The sequence below is a fragment of the Alosa pseudoharengus genome, unplaced genomic scaffold, assembly GCF_046254945.1.
Source record: "Alosa pseudoharengus isolate Yale_2024_CS ecotype anadromous, Long Island Sound unplaced genomic scaffold, YU_APseudo_1.1 YU_APseudo_1.1_scf_16, whole genome shotgun sequence".
NCBI classification, from domain to species: Eukaryota; Metazoa; Chordata; class Actinopteri; order Clupeiformes; family Clupeidae; genus Alosa; species Alosa pseudoharengus.
In genome coordinates this window covers 18,018,206-18,041,180 of record NW_027468630.1, presented here as the reverse complement: position 1 = coordinate 18,041,180, position 22,975 = coordinate 18,018,206, and the positions used below count along the sequence as shown (strand labels likewise).

At 50.1% G+C, this 22,975-nt stretch overlaps 1 protein-coding gene across 2 annotated transcripts in view; it reads left to right on the top strand.

Annotated features, from left to right (window-relative positions):
• dennd2b (DENN domain containing 2B) overlaps positions 1-22,975 on the top strand; it is a 50,506-nt gene that overhangs the window by 18,949 nt on the left and 8,582 nt on the right. For both annotated transcript variants that reach the window (XM_076287309.1, XM_076287308.1), the window contains exons 3-14: positions 1,086-2,414; positions 4,548-4,693; positions 9,649-9,773; positions 10,034-10,249; positions 11,081-11,177; positions 11,357-11,401; positions 11,895-12,079; positions 13,184-13,293; positions 14,385-14,454; positions 16,327-16,404; positions 18,210-18,350; positions 18,556-18,704. In XM_076287309.1, coding sequence (XP_076143424.1) covers positions 1,086-2,414; positions 4,548-4,693; positions 9,649-9,773; positions 10,034-10,249; positions 11,081-11,177; positions 11,357-11,401; positions 11,895-12,079; positions 13,184-13,293; positions 14,385-14,454; positions 16,327-16,404; positions 18,210-18,350; positions 18,556-18,704 — 2,691 coding nt within the window. The remainder of the gene's footprint in view (positions 1-1,085; positions 2,415-4,547; positions 4,694-9,648; positions 9,774-10,033; positions 10,250-11,080; positions 11,178-11,356; positions 11,402-11,894; positions 12,080-13,183; positions 13,294-14,384; positions 14,455-16,326; positions 16,405-18,209; positions 18,351-18,555; positions 18,705-22,975) is intronic.

Sequence of the window (22,975 nt, the reverse complement as noted above, 5' to 3'; positions counted from 1 at the left end):
GATGATCTGCCCCAACCTGCATCCTGAAACACCAGCCTGGCCTCCTCCCAACCTGCACTCCTTATTCCAGCCGCCTCCGCCACCGGTGCCATGACATCAGATCTCTCTCTCTCTCTCTCTCTCTCTCTTTCTCTCTCTGTCTCTCTGTCTCTGCTTCATTCTCTCCCAGGCAGGGGCCAAGTCCAGTCACAGTTCCTGGAATCTGCTGCACTCAGGTTATTTTGAAAAGATTGGGAAAGTTTCTGTCTCCTCGTGTGTGTGTGTGAGTGTGAGGAATCTGAGAATGAGGTCACTGGAGCCTCTCTCTCTCTTTCTCTCTCTCTCTCTCTCTCTCTCTCTGTCCACTACGACGCAGTGATTGAGCAGGATTAGTGTGAGGTGTGACCTAGGGCTGTGGGTAATTAGGGGACGGACTCTGTGCTCTGTGTGATGGACTGTGAGCTGAGACAAGAGTCCCAACCCGCCGACGCTGTCTCAGAGGACTGCTGAAGGTAGGAGCTCCTCCATCTCTCCAAGCCAAGGCTTTCCCAGGGCTTTCTGTGTGGGGTCCACATAAATTCTGCCCAAATCACTTTAATTATGTGGAAAAATCCACACATGCATTTTTACTGAGCATTTGTATTTGCTTTGGCTGAGAGTTGGCTTGCATGCTGCCAAAGTTATGTCAGATTCCCCTGGTACTTTCCATTGAGTGTTTTACATGTGTGGTCAGTGTTACTGGTACTGATAATAGGAAAGATCTATTCTTGTTTTGAAGTTTTTTGTGTTCCTTCCTCTTCGGAGAAGAGGGCCTTTTCATTTCTTGTCTGAGTGAGTACATTGATTTATCTGCTGGCAGTCTTGAGTATACACCTGAGCTAACCACTGGTATCTGGTATTCCTTGCCAAATTACTCTCAGTGTTCTGTTGATGGGAATCAGGGACTTTTTTTTGTCAGCAGTGGCGAGCGTTCAGCTCTTTCATGGTGTTTAATGGTTCGACTGGCCGTTTTTCCTTGGAAAAGAATTCAACAGGAGCAATCTGAACCGCCTCGTGGGAGTATAGTTTTTTTTTTTTCATTTCCTTGTCCTGTGCTCTCGTTTCAGGTGCCAGTCTGTTTCCCCTCCTCCCCTTCTCTCGTCTGGCAAGGGCTTGTGCCACACCTCCCTCAACGACCGCGAGGACTCGGCGCCGCTGTCCAGGTACGCCAGAGGCAACTGCAAGCACCTGAGCCTGCGGAACTGGCAAGAGAAGAGTGCCAGCCTGCGCACGGGCGCCCCGCTCTCCGCCGACTTCGAGTCCCAGAGCCGACTCATCAAGGCCAGGAGCATCAGCTGCCTTGACAAGAGGCTCTCCATCTTCAAGCCCACCCCACCGGCCGACGCGGGAAGCCAGGAGCCGAAAGAGAACCAGCAGCAGCAGCAGGAGCAGCAGCAGGAGCAGGAGGCTGACCAGGCCAAGGAGGGTCTGAGTGCGGGGCCTCTGAGCTGGAGCACGCTCTCCCTGGGGCCCAGCTCGTCCACCTCCTTCTCCGCAGCGGCCAACAACGGCCACAAGCGCACCCTCTCGCTTAGCCGCACCGGCGGCGTAGGCCCCTACTCAGCCACCATCCGCAAGAAGATCTCGGAATGGGAGTGTCGACGTGTGTCTCTCCCTAGGATGAGCCTGTGTCTGGACAAGAGGCCGGGGGGCGGTGGAGAGCGGGTCGGGGGTGGCGGGGGGGACGGTCTCCCGCCTTCGCCCTGCAGTGAGAAGAGCTTTGACTTCAAGGGGGGGCGCAGGATGAGCACGGCCTTTTCGGAGTGCTCCTACCCTGAGACGGAGGAGGACGAGGTGTTGACGTCCGACAGGGAGTCCGTGGGACGCTTCCAGAAGAAGTTGGGGAAGACCGAAGGGTCCGGCATCTTCCTGCGCTCCCTGACGGCACGCAAGGAAACCTCGGCCGTTCTCAACCGGATACAGAAAATCGAGCAGGCGTTGAAGGACAGTCCCACTCCGTCTCCGCCCCAGTATCTCAGCAACTGCTACGGCCTGGACAAGGGCCGGCACAAGACGTTCACCATCGGTGGACTGGACGACTTGGACAGTGCCTGCGGCAGTAAGCGGAGCAGTATCTGCTCCATCGCCACTGAGCCAGACCTGGCGCCGGCGTCCGACAGGCTCTCCAAGCTCAGGCAGCGGTTCAGCATGTGCTCTGCCCGCTCCGAGAGTCCCGAGCCTCCGGCTGCCAGTCCTGGCGGCACGCCGGTCAACCCTTTGCCCAAACCCAGACGCACCTTTGAGTATGACGCCAACCGCAACCATAAGGGCGCGACCCCCAGCAACGGACTACCTCCCACATGCGAGTCGCCACCACCACTGCCCTCGACCCCTGCCCCCTCCCTCTCACGGAACCCCAAGACTGACCGAGGCTCCTCCAAGAAGACCCAGGATAGGTGAGGAAAAATAGCTCCATACCTCTGTTGGCAATGGGTGGTGTGTCTGTTTTCATGCAGTACTTACTCTTTGTGAGTCAATGGTAGAATTGTGTGCAGTCTCTGTGTGTGAGAACGTACAGTATCATCATTGTTGATCTTTTCCAAAATTCCATGTAGGGTTAAAAGCACATGTCCCAAGTCAAATAGATTTATCTTGCGGGATGACAGAGCAAAGTCCAGTTTTTAACAGTAAGAATCCATTTGTTTAGCTCCCTTCAGAGAGAGAGAGAGAGAGAGAGAGAGAGAGAGAGAGAGAGAGAGAGAGAGAGAGAGAGAGAGAGAGAGAGCGAGAGAGAGCGAGAGAGAGAGAGAGAGAGAGAGAGAGAGAGAGAGAGAGAGAGCGCTCCCTCGGAATGTCCGGCCATTTATTTGTGTTGGACGTGGAAGCATCTGAGACATGTTGTGAGAATGCTGTCCAGGGTCAGGATCACAGGCGAAGCATTTGCTTTGTTGATGTTGTTGCAGCGATTGAGTTATTGGCTTTTGTGTCTCGGGCTGCAGGGGTAACGTACAGTAGATTGGCTCTGCTGATTTCACAGACTCTAATGTTACTAAGTGATTTGGTTCCACTCAGTCTGCTCTTTGTTTAGCGCTTGATAGTGTGCAGGGATCAGCATCCAGTCTGATTTTCATTTTCCCAAGGATTCCATGTTTTCCCATATTAAATTATTTTGCTTCTGGCATCCAATTAGGGATATCATGTCATTGCAACATGTTTTTTGTTGTATAGCTAGCCTCAATGGATCTGATGCATTTGATAGGAATACAGACTAGATATGTTCCACTGAAATGAGATGTACTCCAATTTCCAACACGTATAGTTCTCCGCTTACCCGGATTTGCTTGGGCTGTAGAATGTGGGCATCTTTAATTAATTTGTCCACGGCAGTTTGCCACGCTCTGGTCAGTGAGACATGGGAGACTTGCCACAGATCTCCGCTCAGTACAGTAGGAAGTGATGAAGCACCACATTAAATTTAGACTCGTCTCTCAGCACCTGGCCCGCGTGCTCCAGCTCAAAAACATGAAACGTGGGCTCCTTGATGTCCCAGGCGTTGGCTCACACCTCTCACACAGCTCCAAGTTGGGCTACGATCTGAGCAGGTGTCCACTGAAGCCACAGAGAGGAAGCGAGAGAGAGAGAGAGAGAGAGAAGGCTCTGGCTGCAGCTCTGATGACTGCGAATCCTCTGAGAAGATTATCATATAACCGCCCGCTGGCGGAGGCCTGCTAACGGTGGACCAGCTAGATGCTCATCCTGTAGGTCTCCTTGGCAACACGCTGTGCCGCGTGTACCCTTGCGTTCCCATGGCATCCAGGGTGACTCTCAGGGTTTGTTTATGGCTCTCGTGGCCTGTTTAGATGTGCCTGAGAGAGGCGGTTGTTTAGGCCGACGTCTGCCCGTGGAGACCGGCCAGAGGATCCTTTAATGTCCTCTGAGCCTCATGTCCATGTTTAACATTCCTGTGGCTGGTGTGGACTCCACTGTTTGGAAGCCACAGGCGGACTCTGAACCAGGCTATGATATCACAGCGCTAATGTGGGAGATGCCTCTGACGCACACACACACATACACATACACACACACATACTGTACGCACACACACACACACACACAAAAGCACACACGCACAAACACACCACAACACACACACTCCCATGGCCGGATGCAGGACCAACAGCACATGTTTTGTTCAGGGGGAAATAAACAGGAAACTGTGGGCCAATCAGAGCACATGTTGCCGTCAGCCCAATTGGGTTGCTATGGCATTTGTTCGTGTCCACGTTGTGTCGGTCTCTTTCCCCTCATCAGAGTCCTCATTGAAATTTGCTGCCTCAGAGAGGGCTTGTGTGTGTGTGTGTGTGTGTGTGTGTGTGTGTGTGTGTGTGTCTGTGTATGTGTGTGTGTGGGTTTATCCGCCTTTTATCTGTTCAGGTGGTCCTCTTAATTGTGAGGGGGGGTTGGGGGCAGTGGGGGCAGTGGGGATGGGGTTTAGGGGGGGGGGGGTGTTGGCGAGTGAGTGGACTCAACTGGACCGCTCCTTGTCTTTCTGTATCACGCTCACCTCATTCCGTGTGTGTCCTCCTCAGGGAGTCGTTTGAGTCCGAGGACGCCGCCAGCTTACCCTCCTCCTACCCGTCCTCTCCCACCGAGAACGGCACGGCCTCCACGGGCACGCCCAGTCGCCCCAGCTCCAAGAGCCCGCAAGAGGAAAACGCCTACGAGGACATAGTGGGTAAGACACACACACAACACACACACACACACACACACACATGCATGCATGCACAGACGACCAAACCTCGAAGAATGACAGGACTCTGTTGTGTCTGTAAGGAGCCCATTGAGAGGGAATTTCAAGGAGTAGAGAGGAATTTCAGATCTTCAGAACGACATGTAACAGCAAATAATAGTCTGCCAGGCGGGACACCAAGTAATGGCAAGAAACTCTCAATTCTGATTTTGAATGTGGAGTTAAAGTAGCTCATGTCTGCATAAGGACATTGTGCTCTCCTCATGTCATTTAGATTTCTACAAATATACTCAGTATGACTAATTCAAGCATGTTTTATATGTTTTGTTTGTGTGTTTACACAAAAAGGATCCATATTCTGTTCCACAAAGCTGAATTGCCTAGAGGCACTGATGGTGGATGTATGAAAAGCAGAAATAACAGATGGGTTATATCATTCAGGTCCTCTAGTGGAAGACAGGAATTCCACAGACAGTTTTAAATTTATACTGCACCTTCTTCCTATGACAACAACCTTAGTCAGCCAATTGAAACATGCCTGGAACCCGCAGAACATTTGTTTTGCATACGCAAAAACAATATTGTTTTAGTCAAGTAAAAAAATAACAGAAGGAGGAAATACGGCCTGTTCAATTTATTTTCTTGCTATTGTTGTTGCTATGGTTTCTTGGCATTGTTTACTGTTTCTATACGTAGGCTGAGAGAGAGATCACTGCAGTCAGGACGGAATCCATAATCAAAGCAAACAGTAAATGAAGCAATAAAAAGTAAGAAATTGTCTGTGATATTTATGTTATTATTATTTTATTATTATTTTCAGAATTTGTTCCGTCCTAAAGTAGAGGGTGTCTGGTAGTGTGAACATCTAGCGGAGCACTTGTTGGACTGTCCAGCGCAGCCATGTAGGAAATAGCTGTCCCTCTACATCGCTCTTGAGCTGATGTTAAAAAAAGTGTCGTCCTGACTGCTCCAGCGTGGCCGGTGCAAATGCTTGTTTCTGCGCGTGGAGGGTGACAGACTGCTGGCACGCTCGGCTGGACAGTTTTATGTGCAACATTCCTTCCTGGTAGGAAATTAACTGTGGCCGGTGTGGAGTGGGTACCCAGAGGAGCCTCACATGTCAACAATGGGCCTGCATGTCAAGCCCCCACCTACGCCTGCCTGCCCTCACACACATACACACACACACACACACACACACACACACACACACACACACGCACACACGCACACACACACACACACATACACACACGCACACACACACACAGAGGCAAGCTGCTGGCAAGCCCCCCCAGGCCAGCTGTAAATCCTGGTCTGGCTGAAGGGGTTTGGACGCCAGAGCTAATAAAGTGCTCGGCTGGGGGGGGGGGGGTTTGTCATATAGTCAGATGAGCCTGTGTGTTTGTGTGTGTGTGTGTGTATGTGTGTGTGTGTGTGTGTGTGTGTGAGGGGGGATTTGTCATCTAGTCATCTAGATGAGCCTCTTTATTTTGGAGCAAATCAGAGAGAGAAGTGCTGACTTCTCATCAGTGGGGTCAGGAGCTTTTCCCTAATGAGCCAGAGTGACAAAGGCCCACTGTCTCTCAGCATATTATTGTTGTTGTTGTTGTTGTTGCTGAGACTAAAGTTCTGTCTCTGGGACACTACTTACCCGCCGTTCCAAGCGGTGCATCAGTCCACAGCAGAGGAGGGCCAAGGGTGACTCCACTCTGCACCCCGACAAAGCCTCCTTTGTTCTCCAAACACCTCCAGTGTGTGTGTCTGTGTGTGTCTGTGTGTGTCTGTGTATGTGTGTCTATGTCTTTGTGTGTGTATGTGTCTGTGTGTGTGTGTGTGTGTGTGTGTGTGTGTGTGTGTGTGTGTGTGTGTGTGTGTGTGTGTGTGTGTGTGTATCTGTGTGTGTGTTTGTGTGTATCTGTGTGTGTGTGTCTGTGTGTGTCTGTGTGGATGGCGTTGCGGTGGAGCGTTTGAGGGAATGCTGATTAGTTCCAGGGAAATGTATTGCCTCTGTGTTCTGGGCGCCTGTCCCTGGCCATTCCGCTCCGGTTTGGAATAGCTGGCCCCGATGGAGGCTCGCTGCAGCGCCGGCTTCCTGCACCACCAAAGCTGCGGTTTTGCAGGTCATATGTTCCCTTTTAAAAGGCAGCCACATTTGTTGGGAGATAAGCCATGTTTCTGCTCTCGTTCCACTTCATGTTTCAGCATGGAGCACACTCACACACTCGAGCCCCTGCCCCTGTAACTGCCCCTGTAACTGCCCCTGTAACTGCCCCTGTCCCTGTAACTGCCCCTGTAACTGCCCCTGTAACTGCCCCTGTAACTGCCCCTGTAACTGCCCCTGCCCCTGTAACTGCCCCTGTCTCTGTAACTGCCCCTGTCCCTGTAACTGCCCCTGCCCCTACTCTCGGGCTGGAGTCTGCAGCCAGGGCTCCGCTGTTGGGCCTTAGTGATTAGTGGTGCTGTAGGCGTGGTGGGTTGGTACACACAGCCTGGATGAGATATGGCCCCGCTGACATGACGCTTCAGAGGGTGTTTACATGGGGTGTGTGTGTGTGTGTGTGAGGCAGTCGAGATGAGATGTTTGCTCAGTAAGATGTCAGCAGAGAGGCGTGTGGCTGTGTGTGTTCTGGAATCTGGGGAGCGGTGCCGCCGGCCGGGGCCAGCTAGCGGAGCGGGGAAGCGCTGACAAGGGCAACAGGAAACGTCAGGGACAATCGAGCAGCGTGCCTGCTGCTGGAGACAGAACTGCGTGACTCTCGACTCTCTTTTTAGACTTCTTTTTTTGTCTTTTTTTTTGTAGTGGCATTATTTTGGAAAAGCTCTGTCTGTGCCACGCAGAAATAAATCTGCAGACTCAAACGAGGTGACTTCCAGCTTGGACCCAACCAACACCACCCCCACACACACACACACACACGCACACACACTGCCCCTACCCCCCCACGCCCACTTCCAAATGAAAGGCACTCCGAGCTGACGGAAGATCCTAAGCCAAAATTAGCAGAATGTGCTCGCTGGGCTGAGCGATGTGGCTTTAAACCTGCCCATGTCATTTAGGCCCAGATGTATAATGTGATTTAGTGGTGCCACTGAATGTTTACACGACACACGGCCCGTGCAGCAGGAGAACGGTCCCTCGGCCACATGAAGGAGCCGTACCACTGTAATGTCAGGGAAGTGGAGGTCCCTCCGTGGCCACTTGTTATTGGCGCAGGAATATGATACCAACATTGTCTGAACACACAGTCTGTACTCTGTGTCCTCTCGCTTTGAAAGCTTGTTGTATATACAAAGGCGCAATCACTGTGTCCATGTGTGGGTGTATCTGTGTGTCTGTGTGTATGTGTCTGTGTGTGCGTGTGTGTGGTGAGTTATTCAATGCATGGTAGTTTGCCAGTAAGGTGTGCCCTCCCAAACTCTCTATTTCTCCCTTCCTCTCTCTCTCCCCCCTCTCTCTCTCCCTCAATCTCTCTCTCTCTCTCTCTCTTTTTCTCTCACCCTCCCTCCATCTCTCTGGCCCAGTGTTATTGGGCTTTCTGTAAGCAGTGTGGCTGATTAGTACCTTGCAGCAGCACATCAGCAGTAGGCCTAGCAGACCTGTCATTTCCCCAGCACGCCCTCATTACCCTACAGTCTTTATCCCCGAGGCCTGAGGAGCACTCAGGGGTCAGCCCTGCCCTGTGATTGTAGCACTCAGGTCCCCACAGAGCCCCACTCAAGTGCTGACCACTACCACTGTACAGTTGTACACACAGAACCCAGGGCTGTGTAATTTACCTCCTTTTTAACGAGGAAAAGCTTTTGAGGCTGGAGGCGGTTGATTTGACGCCTTGCATGCCAAGATGAAGTAGCGTATGTGGTGCTGGTGTGCAGTTTTTTCCAGCTCGGTGTGTGTGTGTGTGCGTGCAATTATGTGTGTGTGTGCATGTGCGTGTGTGTGTGTGTCCTCAGGCGTTTCTGCTGAGGCGACGTGCTGCTCTGCCCAAGTTCTCATAACCCTCAGGACCCCTTTTGAAAAAAAACACCCTCACAAGCTGAGCGCATGTCAAGATGGACATGGCCTGCAATGTTACACAAGGTCTTATACAATCTGGTCACTTCCCAAGCACAGCCAGTGCTAGATATGTATGGGTATCCCTGTGGCCGTTTCCTGTCGTCTGATGTGTGTACACCATAGCATGCCTATAGGGACATACATTTGTCCTTAGGGAAATGGTTGTTTCAGACTGGGGTTGTTTGTTTGGTCACACGTGGCTCTTGCTTTTGACAACTGCCTGGTTGGCTTTTGGTAGTTTTCTGCTGTTGGTTTTGGATTAAATCTGAACTCCTGCGCGTTTCTGAGAAGGCTCTTAAGTTTTGCCGGTAATTTTGTGAGGCAACAGAATGACATCATGACATTCCCGTGGATATATTGTGAGAAAGGCTGCAGCGGTATCAGAGAAGAAGCCTCCTCCGCCGTAAACTGCTGACGTGCTCGGCCAGTGACTCATCAGTGACCTGAAGACCTGCAGACTCGGAGCAGCCAGGGTGCTCCGCTCCAACAGAAACTGTTTTCAGAGACAATAGAGCCGAGCGTTTATTGAGCCAGCCCGGCCAAGAGACTTCTCCAGAACACTGCCGAAATGACTCATCGCATTCTGCCCCCGAAGGGTGCCTCTCTCACTCCCCCCCCCTTCACCCTCTCCGCTCTCTCTCTCTTTCACTCTCTCTCTCTCTAGCTGTGCCTACTGCACAGTTCTGTCTTTCCCTCTCTCTCTCTCTCTCTCTCTCTCTCTCTAGCTGTGCCTACTGCACAGTTCTGTCTTTCCCTCTCTCTCTCTCTTTCTACCACTCAGCCCCTAACAAGGCATTTTCCTTCTTCCTCCTTGAGTAAACTTTTTTGGCCGTTGGTTTCTGGCAGGACCCTGACCTGCGTTTTTCTCTGTCCTACTCAGAATCTATGCGGGAGAACCCGTATGAGGACGTGGACCTGAAGGGACGGATTTTGGGTCGGAAGTCTCGAGGGTCACTGAACCATTTATGGTCCTCTCAGGATCGGAAGCTGAATTCTCCTCCTCAGGTAATTAAAACAGTCTGATGAATGTTGATACTTGGGCCAGAGGATTTCTCTGAAGTTAGGACCCCAGCTTATTTTCATGGGTTTAAATATTCAGTGAGCTTTGACTTATAACAGACAAACATGTCTCGCCATGTGAATGAACATCATTTGTTCTTCTCCACACACTGATGGTTATCCCTGGCACAGAATGGAGACAGTAAAAAAGTATCTGTGTCATGAACGCCATTGTCTAACGCAGCCAGTGCATTGGTCTTCCCCAGCTGCCCTCTAAACCGAGCAGTCAGTCGTTGCGGCTGCCTGGGCCTACAGACAGGAAGAGCCACCGGACGTCCCGGCTGGCCAAGCGGCACAGCCACGATGACATGCTGCTCCTGCCGCAGTTGAGCGTCTCGACCTCCTCCTGTGGCCTGCTCGACGACACCCTGAGCACTGCCAGCGACACGCTGACCTCTCGCAGACACAGAAGGGTCCCCAAGGTAACAGCCACTTTCAAACAGATGTGCAAGTAGACGAAAGCCTGAGGAAGTTAACAGATGCTGTTGTCCAAAATGTTAGGGATTGGCAATGGGGGGTTGGGGTTTTAAACCCGGATCGATCTTGCTGCTCCCCATGCTCAGCAGAGGAGACAAAGCTGGTGTATCATGATAAATGTGAAAAGCCTAGAGCTTATGATAGAGTAGAGTACATGGCAAGGAAAAGGAGAAATATTTTCTATAAAGTAAACCACAAGGAAGGATACATCTCCTTCTTCAACCAGGTACTTTGTAAAAGTAAAGTCTGGGCTTCAATGCCAGTACAATATGTTCCTCTTACCCTTTGATGTCCTCAACAGAACAAAACTGATTATCTCTCTGTCCTTGAGTTACTCTTGTGTTTCCTGTTGATAAATACCTGTTTATATGAGTCAAAAGGAACTCATTTGTTTCCTCTGTTAAAATCTACAGTAAGAGAGCTCACTCACACAAGTGTACTCTAGCCCTTAAGGATAACTGTGGAATGCAGCCATCAGTTTTAACTGTTTAACTTTCTTTCTTTCAAACGTCATATCTTCGTAAAAGGTCATGGCTTTTGAACCACATGTGAGTGAGTTTTAATGAAATCCAACCCACTTCCTCGTTGTGATCAAAAGCACACTTCTGGAAGCCATTCCTCTGATGCCAGCTGGAGAAGTCATTTCTTTAGAACGCAAGCAGTTTTATTAGCTCTCTGTCATCGTTTGTTATTGTAAATGACTCTGGATTCAATTGATGTCGTCGACTTCCCAGTGCATGGGGCTTTTAGCTGAGCTTGTGGCGTGTCTCCTACAGTTGGTCCAGAGGATCAACTCCATCTACTCGACCAAGAGAGGCAAGAAGCGGCTCAAGAAGCTCACCCTGTCCAACATTGAAACTTCATCTCTGAGAGGTATGCTGTCTAGCCACAGCCCTGGGCTGAGCATGGAATTAATCAGGTTTATGTTGATGACCTCTGTGTTTGAGCAAGTGCCTCACGCCTCTTCTCCCTCTGTCATTCTCCCTCTCTTTCTCTCTCTCTCTCTGTTTCTTTCTTTCTCTCTCTCTCTCTGTTTCTCTCTCTCTAAACAGATGACAATAGTGAGAGTGAGAGCGACTCTGACGACAGATTTAAAGGTGAGAAGTTAGCCCATGTCACTCAAAGGTCGCTCACTGCCATCCTTGTTCTTGTAAAGCTACAGTCTGCAAAGTCATGACCCTGGGATATTTAGCTATCTCACAGGCCAGAGTTATGGGAGATGTTTTAGCCAAGAGAGAATTCTAAAGACTAATTTAGGCAAATAACTTGAATTCAGCTTTTTTAGATTTCCTTGTGAGTATTGCTTACATGTCATATGAAGGTAATATGAGCTTGATTTTGTAGTTTGTAATGGTAACATTAGATGAATGTTGTTGAAGAATGAGAACTGGATTTGACTGGATTCTGGAGTCAGAGAACAGTTGTGGTCCAAGATGATCAGCTGTGTGTGTGTGTGTGTGTGTGTGTGTGTGTGTGTGTGTGTGTGTGTGTGTGTGTGTGTGTGTGTGTCTGTGTGTGTGTGTGTGTGTGTGTGTGTGTGTGTGTGTGTGTGTGTGTGTGTGTGTGTGATGCTGTTCCTGTGTCTCTCAGCACACACACAGAGGCTTCTGAAGCTCCAGTCCATGCTGCGGCGGGCTCCCAGCTATCGCACCCTGGAGCTGCAGCTCTTGGAGTGGCAGGAGCGGGAGCTGTTTGAGTACTTTGTGGTGGTCTCCCTCAAGAAGAAGCCCACCAAGAACTCCTACACCCCTGAGGTCACCTACCAGTTCCCCAAGGTGAGCACCATCGCGCTCCACGGTTGATAGCTGAAGGAGTTGCGGATCGACTGGGGCAGGCTTAGACTCTCTAACCAACAGGGGTTCTTTCTGAGGCTAATCGTCATAATTTAAACCAAGACCCTGTAAATGTTGTTTGTTTTTTCTAACCAGGTCTGTTTCTCGTCTGGGAAATCAGTCCATGGTGTATACAGAACTATTTTAATTTCTCTCTCAGGTCTATAAATAGGGTCAGGGCAACATATAGAGCCCTGGTCCTTTTTATTTTGGAGTGAATTATTACTAGCTCCCACTGAAATGTAGAAAAAGCTGAGTGGCTTTTGATTTATGGTTGTTAATGACCCTTGCTGATGCTGGCCCAACGTCAGTGAGAGTTAAAATTGGTCCCGCGGTGGGTGAAAAAGGCCATGTTCTAGTGAGGCTGAAAGAGCTTGTGTCATTCTCTGGCTGTCATTATGCATGCACTGCTCAAAGCTCAGATCTGATGATAGCACTGTGACCGTTCTCTGCCATCCTATTTAGGGCAGAGGTGGGGTGGGGTTAGGGGGGCTGGGAGGGTTGTGGGTGGTGACTTATTGTCATTAAGTGCTGTAACCAGGAAACCGTTGCCATGGCAGTTAAGTGTTTAGTTACTCAGAGATGGCTTTTTAAGTTATTCAAGATTTGGTTGAGCGATTGAGCCCCGGGGGAGGCCGAGGTATGTCGGTGTCCGGCCAACAGGAGGTCGGGCCCAATGACGTCTTCGAGCCAGGAAAGGACAGACAGTGGAGAGAGTGTGTGTTTGTTCTGCGGTGGGAAAGAGAGGTTTGTGGTCTTATCTGAGCCATGAATGAGCGGTTGGAAGAGGAGCAGGATATTTATAAAGCCCTACCCTCACCAATGGAGCCGTCCTTGGGCAACATGAAAAGACACACAGAGAACCTCTATAAATCACAAACATGCTGGAAGAGCAAGAGGTGAAGACGTCCAGCTCCAAACCCATCAACTCTGCCCTGACATGCTATCTCTCTCTCTCCCTCTCTTCCTCTCTCTCTTTCCCTCTCTCTCTCTCTCTCTCTCCCTCTCTCTGTCTCTCTTTGTCTCTCTCTCTCTCTCCTCTCACAGCTAGAGAGGCCCACCAAGCAGATGCGGGAGGCTGAGCAGAGACTCAAAGCCATCCCTCAGTTCTGCTTCCCAGATGCCAAAGACTGGACTCCTGTGGCCGAATACAGCAGGTAGAGAGAGAACTCAACACACACTCAGTGACCCCTCAGCCTCTCTACTTACCCTCTCTCTCTCTCTCCCTCCCTCCCTCCCTCCCTCTCTCTCTCTCTCCCTCCCTGTCTCTCTCCCTCATTCCCTCACCCCCCACCCCCACCCTCCATCCCTCTTCTAAAGTTCTGACTTCTTCCCACTCCCAGCCCTCAGATGGAGCGCTTCCTGAGCCGGGACGCACACAGGCCCCCATAGCTATTAACCAACCCAATTTGTTTCTGTCATATCTGAAAGAATTTACATTGAGCATTTGGTTTATATTGGATTTACACACGCACAGGTTAGCCGGCACTCAGGAAATGCCTCGGGGCAGCAGAACACGTTTCCAGCTCGGCCCCAACCTCGGCCCCGACCCTCCAGGGAGGCTCCACCTGTGTGTAATTGTCTCCGCCTAATAACTCACAAGTGGAGTGTGAGAAACGAACAGCCAGTGCCTCAGTGCTGGGGCCAGGAACCAGGGGTACCTCAGGGCTCCCTCAGAGCAGGGCCTCATCACTTTAGGCTTCAATCAGACTGAGGGAAAGCTATATGTGCCGCGCCATACGCACTGCAGTCATGCAAGTGCCAAAGTGCCGAAATGCCAAAAAAAGATGTTCTTTGTGGAAATCAACTTTGCTTGAAATCATAGCAAGTGACACTGAGGATCAAGACAGAGATACTGTCTTGTGCGGGCACAGATGAGAAGAGAAAAGCTTCAAATGAACTTGAATGTAAATAAATTAGTGCTGTGGGACATCATAGGGTGTCATGTCATTCAATGCGGTAGGTCAACATCAGAGATGGCATGACATCAGGCAGGCGAGTTGACCGGCGTGAGTGGGGTGGCTCATGTGTTATTTCAGCTGTGGGAGGATGCTGTATCTCCCTGGGCTGAGCCACGCTGCTCTCATTAACCGAGCGGAGGGAACATGGCCTCCCAGGGCAGGGGCTTTGATCACTGCTCTGATGATCTCAATGCTAGTGTGTGATTGAGTAATTGTGTGTGTTTACGTGTGTGTGTGTTTCTGTGCGTGCGTGCGTGTGTGTGTGTGTGTCTGTCTTTTTTTTACAGTGAGACCTTCTCCTTCATGCTCACTGGAGAGGATGGCAGCCGGCGGTTTGGCTACTGCAGGCGTCTCTTGGTAAGTCTACTGACTTGGTCACCGTCATCACTGCAGGGTGGGGTGAGGGTGAGGGAGGGAGGGAAGTTTGATGGCCCCAAACATGCTTAAGCCGCGCTTGTGTAATGGCCCCACAGGTTGCATCACAGAGGTGCTGGTGTGTTAATTACAGAGCGAGAGGGTGAATGTAAATGGGGTTTTAATGGCTGACCAGCCGTCTGCGTGCAAGAGAAGGAGTTTGGTTATTTCGTCCCCTGGTCCAAGGGGTGGGTGGGGGGGGGGGGACTGCTTGTAAACACAACTCTTGTTTTAATGAGACTTTCTCAGGGAAAAGACTGAAAGAAAAGAAACCATGACATGTTTGTCATGTGGAGAATGAAACTCTGCTCTATATTTTGTCTGGCTTTTGAAGTTTTTCTTTTTTTTCCCTTTCTCAAATGTCAAATCCGTGCTTTTGGCGAGCTCTGGGTTCACTCCTCTCCTGTATGGTATTATGTTCTGTAGCATGACAAAAAAGAGAAGGCCTCAGCTTCATCTGTCTCTCTCTCTCTCTCTCTCTCTCTCCCTCTCTCCCTCTCCCTCTTTCTCCCTCTCTCTCTGTCGTCCTGCGTGTGCCCATTTTTAAAGTGTGTACACGGCCCCTTTGTGTTGTATAGTGTGTATTTTGATACGGCTGTCTGTAGTGTTCTCTGGCTATGACAGAGTGTGTGTGTGTGGGGAGGGTTTGGTGGAGGGTGCTGCAGGGCTCTGGTGTAGCCTAGCCTGGCTCGTTGGCGCTGGAAGGTATTAAATAGCTTTCCTGATGACTGGGGAGAGTGAGGGAGTGAGAGGGCGCTTGCACTCCTCTGTCCGCTCACTACTCACTGCACTGTGCTGCGCTGCTCCTTGCCTGGAGGAAGTCCAAGGGCTGGCATGTGGAGAGCATTCCTAAGGATTTTAACCAAGCTCCGCATGCTTGATTTAATCATCCATTTGGAAAAAGGAGTGGAAGAAAATTGCATACCTAATATGGACAAGTGGATTGGGGATTGTGTGTGTGTGTGTGTGTGTGTGTGTGTGTGTGTGTGTGTGTGTGTGTGTGTGTGTGTGTGTGTGTGTGTGTGTGTGTCTGAGAGAGTGAGAGAGAGAATGAGAGTTTGTGAGTGTGTGTGTGTGTGTGTGTGAGAGAGAGAGAGAGAATGAGAGAATGAGAATGTGTGAGTGTGTGTGCACTCATGCATTTGCCTGTGCCAGTGTAGTTGTGTGTGAACATGTCTGAATGTGTGTGTGTCTGTGTGTGTGTGCACTCTGCGAGGTCTGCGATTGTTTAGTGGGCAGAACGTGGTTAATCATTAATGCTCTGTGTGCACCTGTGTTTAGTTAACAGTGGGAAGTGTCCCAACGGATTTGAAACCTTCACATGCATAATGCTGCAAACAGATTATTATCTTTCTAATTTAGGCTACAGCAGAAAAAAAAATGTGTTTATAGTTTAGAAGCTCTTATTGAAAACAGTTGCTACATGCTATCAGTCATTTTTTAATAGGATTATTTCATCAGTATACCTGATGACTGACAGTCATCACCCACTACTTTCAAGAGAAAACCTTAAGCGAAATATGAAGTGAAATTGTAGCCGTACTAATGCAGAAACCATTCAGCACCTTTCACCTATGTCTGTAGACTGATTTCGGAGGCGCATAAGTCACAGACGAGTGTGTCCTTCACTCGGCTCATATGTCGACACTCAGGATTAGGACACACACCTGTGCCTTGTGACATATCTTGTGAAGTGTCTGTCTTGCCACAATGGCCCCTGGACTTTCCCAGAGTCAGAGGTGTGCTTCATTATCCCTCTCTCACTCTCTCACTCCCTCTCTCCCTCTCTCCATCTCTCCATCTCTCCCTGTGCAGCCGAGCGGAAAGGGGCCTCGCCTGCCAGAGGTCTACTGCGTCATCAGCAGGCTGGGCTGTTTCGACCTGTTCTCCAAGGTGAGCTCATCTCCCAGTCTCTTACCTGTCTCTTACCGTTACCGTGCTGGCAAGCCTTCCTGGCTTCGGCACGGCGATGCCGCCACATGTTATCACCGCCTAGATCCTTCAGCTGGAGAGGGAGGAGATAGGGGTGGAGAAGGGAAGGGTGGGAATATGATGGTGCGCTGGGTCTTACTGAAGTCTTGCCAGTGGTGGTAGCCAGAGGCCCATTGTGCAAGTCTTTGACCATAAAGTCCTTTAAAGGACTACAACAACACACTTTACTATGATTCTCCGCACTAATTGTCTCCTTCACTTACACCTTGCTGGTTGGAACAGGCAACAGAGAGGCCTTTGTGCTCCTGAGCGGAGCAAAGTTTGTGGCTTTGCCTCCACGGAGCCGGCTTTGGGAAGAGCACAGCGCACTCTCTCATGACAGGCAAGCACACCCAGAGGATGGAGAGAGAGAGAGAGAGAGAGAGAGAGAGAGAGAAAAGAGAGAAAAGAAGAGAATGTGAGAGTAATAAAAGAAAATGGCAGAGGAGAGGGAGTGAGAGTGATTTACAGTCTGTCTTGAGAGAAAATTAGAAACGAAGAGGGAGGACAATTGATTATACGAGGGAAGATGAAACCTAGCAGATGAAAAAAAGAAATGTGAGGCTGATATTTTACACTGAGATTTGCAAGTCCAGCTCGACGGCCTGCCTTTGTTGTGCTGGCCTCCTCATTTTAAGGGCCTGTGAAAGAGGAGAGATGAGAAAAGTGATCTGAAATGGACGAAAGAGACATTCTTTTCTTAAAGCCTTTGAAAACCTTCCCTAATTAACATGACAGAACAGGGGCGTTTTTGGAGGGTTCTCATTTCACTGGCGCAGCATGTGTGTAAGTGTGTGTGTGTGTGTGTGTGTGTGTGTGTGTGTGTGTGTGTGTGTGTGTGTGTGTGTGTGAGATGGATAGTGTGTATGAGAGAGAATGTGAATGTGCTAGAAAAAAAGAGGAATGGGAGAGAGAGAGAGAAAGAGAGAGAGGTGGAACTGAGTGGAGGGGAATGGAATGGACTGGAATAAAGGGAAGATGATATCATGTGACCCGTAATGTGAATTTTCTCTCCAATTACCTTTCCAGACGTCAGGGCCTTAACACACACACACACACACACACACACACACACACACACACACACACACACACACACACACACACACACCAACATATTCACATACTCTCAGCTGAATGGTGAGCAGGGTGGGATTTTCCTGTGGTGTGTCGGCACACCTCACCCCATCCAGCACTCTCTCTCTCTCTCACACACACACACACACACACACACACACACACACACACACACACACACACACACACACACACACACACACACACACACACACACAGCCTCTCTGACCCCCTGATTTAGCAGCTAACACCATTAGGATGCAAGACACCAAGAACCAACCTGAAATTGTGTCTGTTTGTGTGTGTGTGTGTGTGTGTGTGTGTGTGTGTGTATGTGTGTGTATACATTTGTGCGTGTGTGTGTGTGTGTGTGTGTGTGTGTGTGTGTGTGTGTGTGTGTGTGTGTGTGTGTGTGTGTGTGTGTGTGTAAAAGTGAGAAAGTGGGGGAGCTTTCATTCAGTAGCTTATAACTACTTCAGTATGTGTGACAAAAGATCTGTCTGTCTGGCGAAGCCTAACTCAAGTCCCTCCTGTGATATAGTGGGTATTCCACTGCTTCCATTCTGAGTGGCTAGATAGTGTAGTACTGTACTAGTAGGTGATGGTGACCTCCCAATCTCCCCTTCTTGCCCCCTCTGTGTGCGGGGCAGATCCTGGATGAGGTCGAGCGGCGTCGTGGCATCTCGGCCGCTCTGGTCTACCCCTTCATGAGGAGCCTGATGGAGTCACCCTTCCCCGCACCCGGGAAGACTATCAAGGTCAAGACCTTCCTGCCTGGAGCAGGGAATGAGGTCAGAATACACCATATACAGGAGGCTTATACCACACCCCTCACAGTCACACATTTCACTGGAGATGGTTTTGGTTGAGCAGCTTTCTGACCCTGCGGACTCAAGTCTGAATGGGAAAGCTCAGAGTGATATTATTTGTATATTCACAAGTGTGTGTGTGTGTGTGTGTGTGTGTGTGTGTGTGTGTGTGTGTGTCTGTCTGCAGGTGATTGAGTTGCGGCGGCCGATGGACTCTCGTCTAGAGCACGTGGACTTTGAAAGCTTGTTCAGCTGCCTGAGTGCGAGGCAGGTGGTGCGCGTCTTCGCCTCCCTGCTGCTGGAGCGCAGGGTCATCTTTGTGGCCGAAAAACTCAGGTACGAATGTGTGGTCACCTTTGTGGCCGAAAAACTCAGGTACGAATGTGTGGTCACCTTTGTGGCCGAAAAACTCAGGTACGAATGTGTGTACGAATGTGTGGTCACCTTTGTGGCCGAAAAACTCAGGTACGAATGTGTGGTCACCTTTGTGGCCGAAAAACTCAAGTATACTGTAAGTGTGTGGTCGAATAACTCAAGTACAAGTGTGTGGTTATCTTTGTGGTCGTCTCTGATATGTGGTGGTGCAAACATGATGATCTTTGTTTGAATTCGTCACATCTCATTTTGCCTACAATTCAAAAGCTGGGAATTGTGGGATAGTATGAATGACAGAGTGAATGACAGAAGTCCAGCAAAGACATGTTGTGTTGGTTTTACACAGTCCTATATGTTTGGATTAATATAGGCCTATATATGAATGCCTATTCTCTACAGCCGAAATGAAACCTTCACCATGATACTGCAAGTGCCCCCACTCTCCGAAATAAGACATAGCTGTGCATTGTGCCGTCTCTAAAGAACTGTCTGTTTGGAGTCCCGTTGACCAGTGTTCCTCTTCTGTCCCCTCTTCTGTCCGAGGAAAAGAGAGAACACATCTGTGTGTGATCTGGCCATCGTTACCATGAATACCCACTGAGCAGTCGATTTAAATTTCGGAACATACAGTACATAGGCTAAATTGTGGGTGCTATTTATAAATTGAAGCTGCACTTTGCCGGAGCAGACTGCAGCCCATAGCCATAAATGGTCAAATCACCTCCCAGAATGCTGGGTGCTTATGGAGCACAGTGGCCACCGCGAGCAGCTATTCCTGTCTAGAGTTACAGCAGATGTTCCCAATAATCCTCCTCCTCCTCAGTTAGCACTAATGGCCAGTGGCACTTCCCTTTGTTCCTGCACTCACTCAGAGCCCGTACAAACAGCATCTGTCTCTGCTGAGAGCAGCGCTTCGTCTCCGGGGCCACAGAGCCTTTTTCCCCTGTGAATGATGGAGCTCACTGGAGCTGTGGTTCCACTGTTTTTGCGCCCTGCCTCTTCTCTGAATTGAGTTCCGTTATTTTATATTTTTTTACGTAGTCATAATCGCAGTCTTGCTCTGGACGAGAGGGTCAGCCACAACTCCCAAGCGATAAATTAGGGACAGCCCAAAATCCTCAATGGCATATTTACCAGGATGCATGGGGGATCACCGCGGAGCTGCCAGTGCATTTTTTGGCTCTGCAGATGCCCGTATGGCAGGCTGGGTTCGCTGTCCGCAGCGCTTGTCATCCGCCCAACCAGCCTGCTAATAGCAGCCTTTCGTTGTGGTTTTCCCCTCACAGTAGTACAGTAGACGCACACACACACACACACACACACACCCACACACACACACACACACACACACACACACACACACACACACATGGAGCTGCTAAATCAATCAGGAGGAACCATCTTTCCCCAAGCGGCCGCACCCTCCTCTGCTCCTGTGCCCAGTCCGCGGGCGAAAGCGAAACTCCTTCCCTGCCCCCTGCGAGGGTCCGCCTGCCTGCCTGCCCGCTGGGACGCAGAAGTGGGTCAGCGCTGTGCCAGGGGCCTGTTCCAAGCCGCCGGACCGGGGTGGATAAGACGGACAGGTCCCCAGGGGCCCTCGGGCGGTCACGGAACCCTGAGGGGCCAGCGACGGGTCATTAGCGAGCGGGTATTTGTGAAATGCTAATCTCCAGAAATCAAGAGGACAGTTTAAACAAACAGCGGCAGGGGACCTGGGGCGGACTGTGACGAAGAGAGGAAAGAATGCACTTCCTGTGTGTGTGTGTTTGTGTGTGTGTGTCTGTGTGTTTGTGTGTGCGAGTGAGCGTGTTTGTGTGTTTTTGTAAGTGTATGTGATTCCCTTGTCTGATCTGTGGACTCCTTGTCACTGCTTGACTAATAGAGGCAGTGCAGTCAGGGCAGCTACTAAGCTTGTGTTCTTTTCCTTCATCTCTCTAAAGATGGATGCTGCGTTGAGTAGTGTGTACTAACAGTCAAGTTAGCATAAATAACTTCATTACTGCCAGCCTTCTGTGACATTAATGGAACATTTATTATTTCTTATTCTGTCTTTATTGACATGTGATTTATATGATATCTAGTGCCCTTTTGGGGCTGTTGAAAGCATTTAGCCTCTTTTGAAAATGTCAAAACAACCTGTTTCTCTCCGAGGATTACATTCAGGAAATGAGCCCAGCCCTCCTTTGTTGTTGGCGGTCCGCACTGTTCCTTTGACAGCCTGCTGTAGAGCCAGAGTGGTGTCATCTCATCAGCTCCTGTGGAAAAGAGCCTTGGTTAGGGGAACTCTGTGGTAATCCTATTGTAACCCTAACCCACACCCACACCCTGATGGCTTGCACTGTTCCTCTGTCAGCCTGCTGGTGTCATCAGCTCCTGTGGAAAAGGGCCTTGGTCTGTGGTAACTGATTACCCTAACCCTTACCCTTACTGTACTGTTCCTCTGTAAGCCTGCTGTCAGTGGGCCAGAGTGGTGTCATTAGCTCCTGTGGAAAAGGGCCTTGGCTAGAGTAACCCTGTGGTAGCCCTAACCCTAGTTAATCTTAGGGTAACCCTATCCCTAACCCTGGGGTAACCCTATCCCTAACCCTAGGTCAACCCTATCCCTCACCCTGACGCCTCGTACTGTACTATGGAAGTGTGGTGTCACCAGCTCCTGTGGAAAAGGGCCTTAGTCCCTGGAGCTTATTCCCACTCCTAGGTAGAGCTGAGGCTCGCCATTGGTCTGTGTGTCCTGAGTGAAGCTACTGCCCTCCCTAACTGTCAGTTAGTCAGTTGGCCTCTCCTCTGCAAAACAGGATAGGTGGAGGGCTGCTGGCGTCCCACAGGCAGGCTGGTACGGGGTGTTGACCTGGGTGGGCTGGCGAGCAGTGGGGCTTGTTTTGGTGTGGGGCCGGGCCTGGGGTCCAGCTGTCCCGTGCGCCAGCACTACCACGGGTCCCGGGGGAGGCGGCGCTGCGGTCCAATCCCACAGTGCTCTGCCAGGGGACGATGATCTATGACCCGGTGGGCACCGCTTAATGTATATTTTCTGCTTTTATTAGGATCAGACAGAAAGAAAACACAGCCTTTTCTTACACCATTTAACTGATGTCAACATAACAGGTCTGTTCCTGCCCACTGGTTCCCTGTGGTTGGACTTATCCTATGCGTGTGTATGTCTCTGTCTGTTTTTGTGTGTGTGTGTGTGTGTGTGTGTGTGTGTGTGTGTGTGTGTGTGTGTGTGTGTGTGTGTGTGTGTGTGTGTGTGTGTGTGTGTGTGTGTGTGTGTGTGTGTGTCTGTGTGTGTGTCTGTGTGTGTGTGTCTGTGTTTGTGTGTGTACCACCGAAACTGGCTACTCATGGTGCAAGCTGGACAAGCTCCATCAGGCATGTATAGTAATTGGCCAACATCATGACATCAAACATCGCGCCAGACAGTTGCAATTACCCTCAGTCATGCCGCTGACTCAAGGCTAGTGTGGGCAGGAAAAACATCTTTGATGCCCTAATGAAATCAATCTCTCATTAACTAGGTCATGCTGTAGCCACCTATAACTCAATCTGACTTCCCAAACATCGGACAAGCCTCCCCCGCTTACATGGCAGGAGAGAACATTCTAATGCTTTAACGGGAGTTGGGGGCGATGATGACAAGGAAGGGTTCAAATCTTACACACACGTTCACCGGTTTGGAATGCCGTTTCCTTCTGCCTTTGTGTGTGTGTGTGTGTGTGTGTGTGTGTGTGTGTGTGTGTGTGTGTGTGTGTGTGTGTGTGTGTGTGTGTGTTTGTGTGTGTGTGTGTGTTGTCAGAAGGAGCTATCTGTGGGTGTGGGTGATGGAAAGACTTTGCCTTCAGAACACAAACAGACTTCTGCTCAGTCCAAGAGCAAGCCGGGAGGGATTCTATTACAGTGGTGCTCCAATAAGAGAATGTTGCCATTGTGTGTCTTTCTCTTTTTTTGGCAAGAGCCCACAGAGAAAATGGGGAGGAAGAGAAGGTGTGGAGGGAGGGAGGGAGGGAGGGAGGGAGATAGAGGGGAGGGGTGAGAGTGAATGAGAAGGACTGGATTTCCATATTAGCTGTTCTCATGATCACAAAGAATTAATCAACCCCCGGAGGGCCTGTGGCTGCCTTGCCATGCTGCGTTTCGCAAAGCAAAGCCCAACTGTGTCCTATCTGGGCTACAACAAACTCCCTTTTGTGAAAATACATGGGAAACAAGTCCTGGCCCTCTTGATGAAAAAGTGAAGT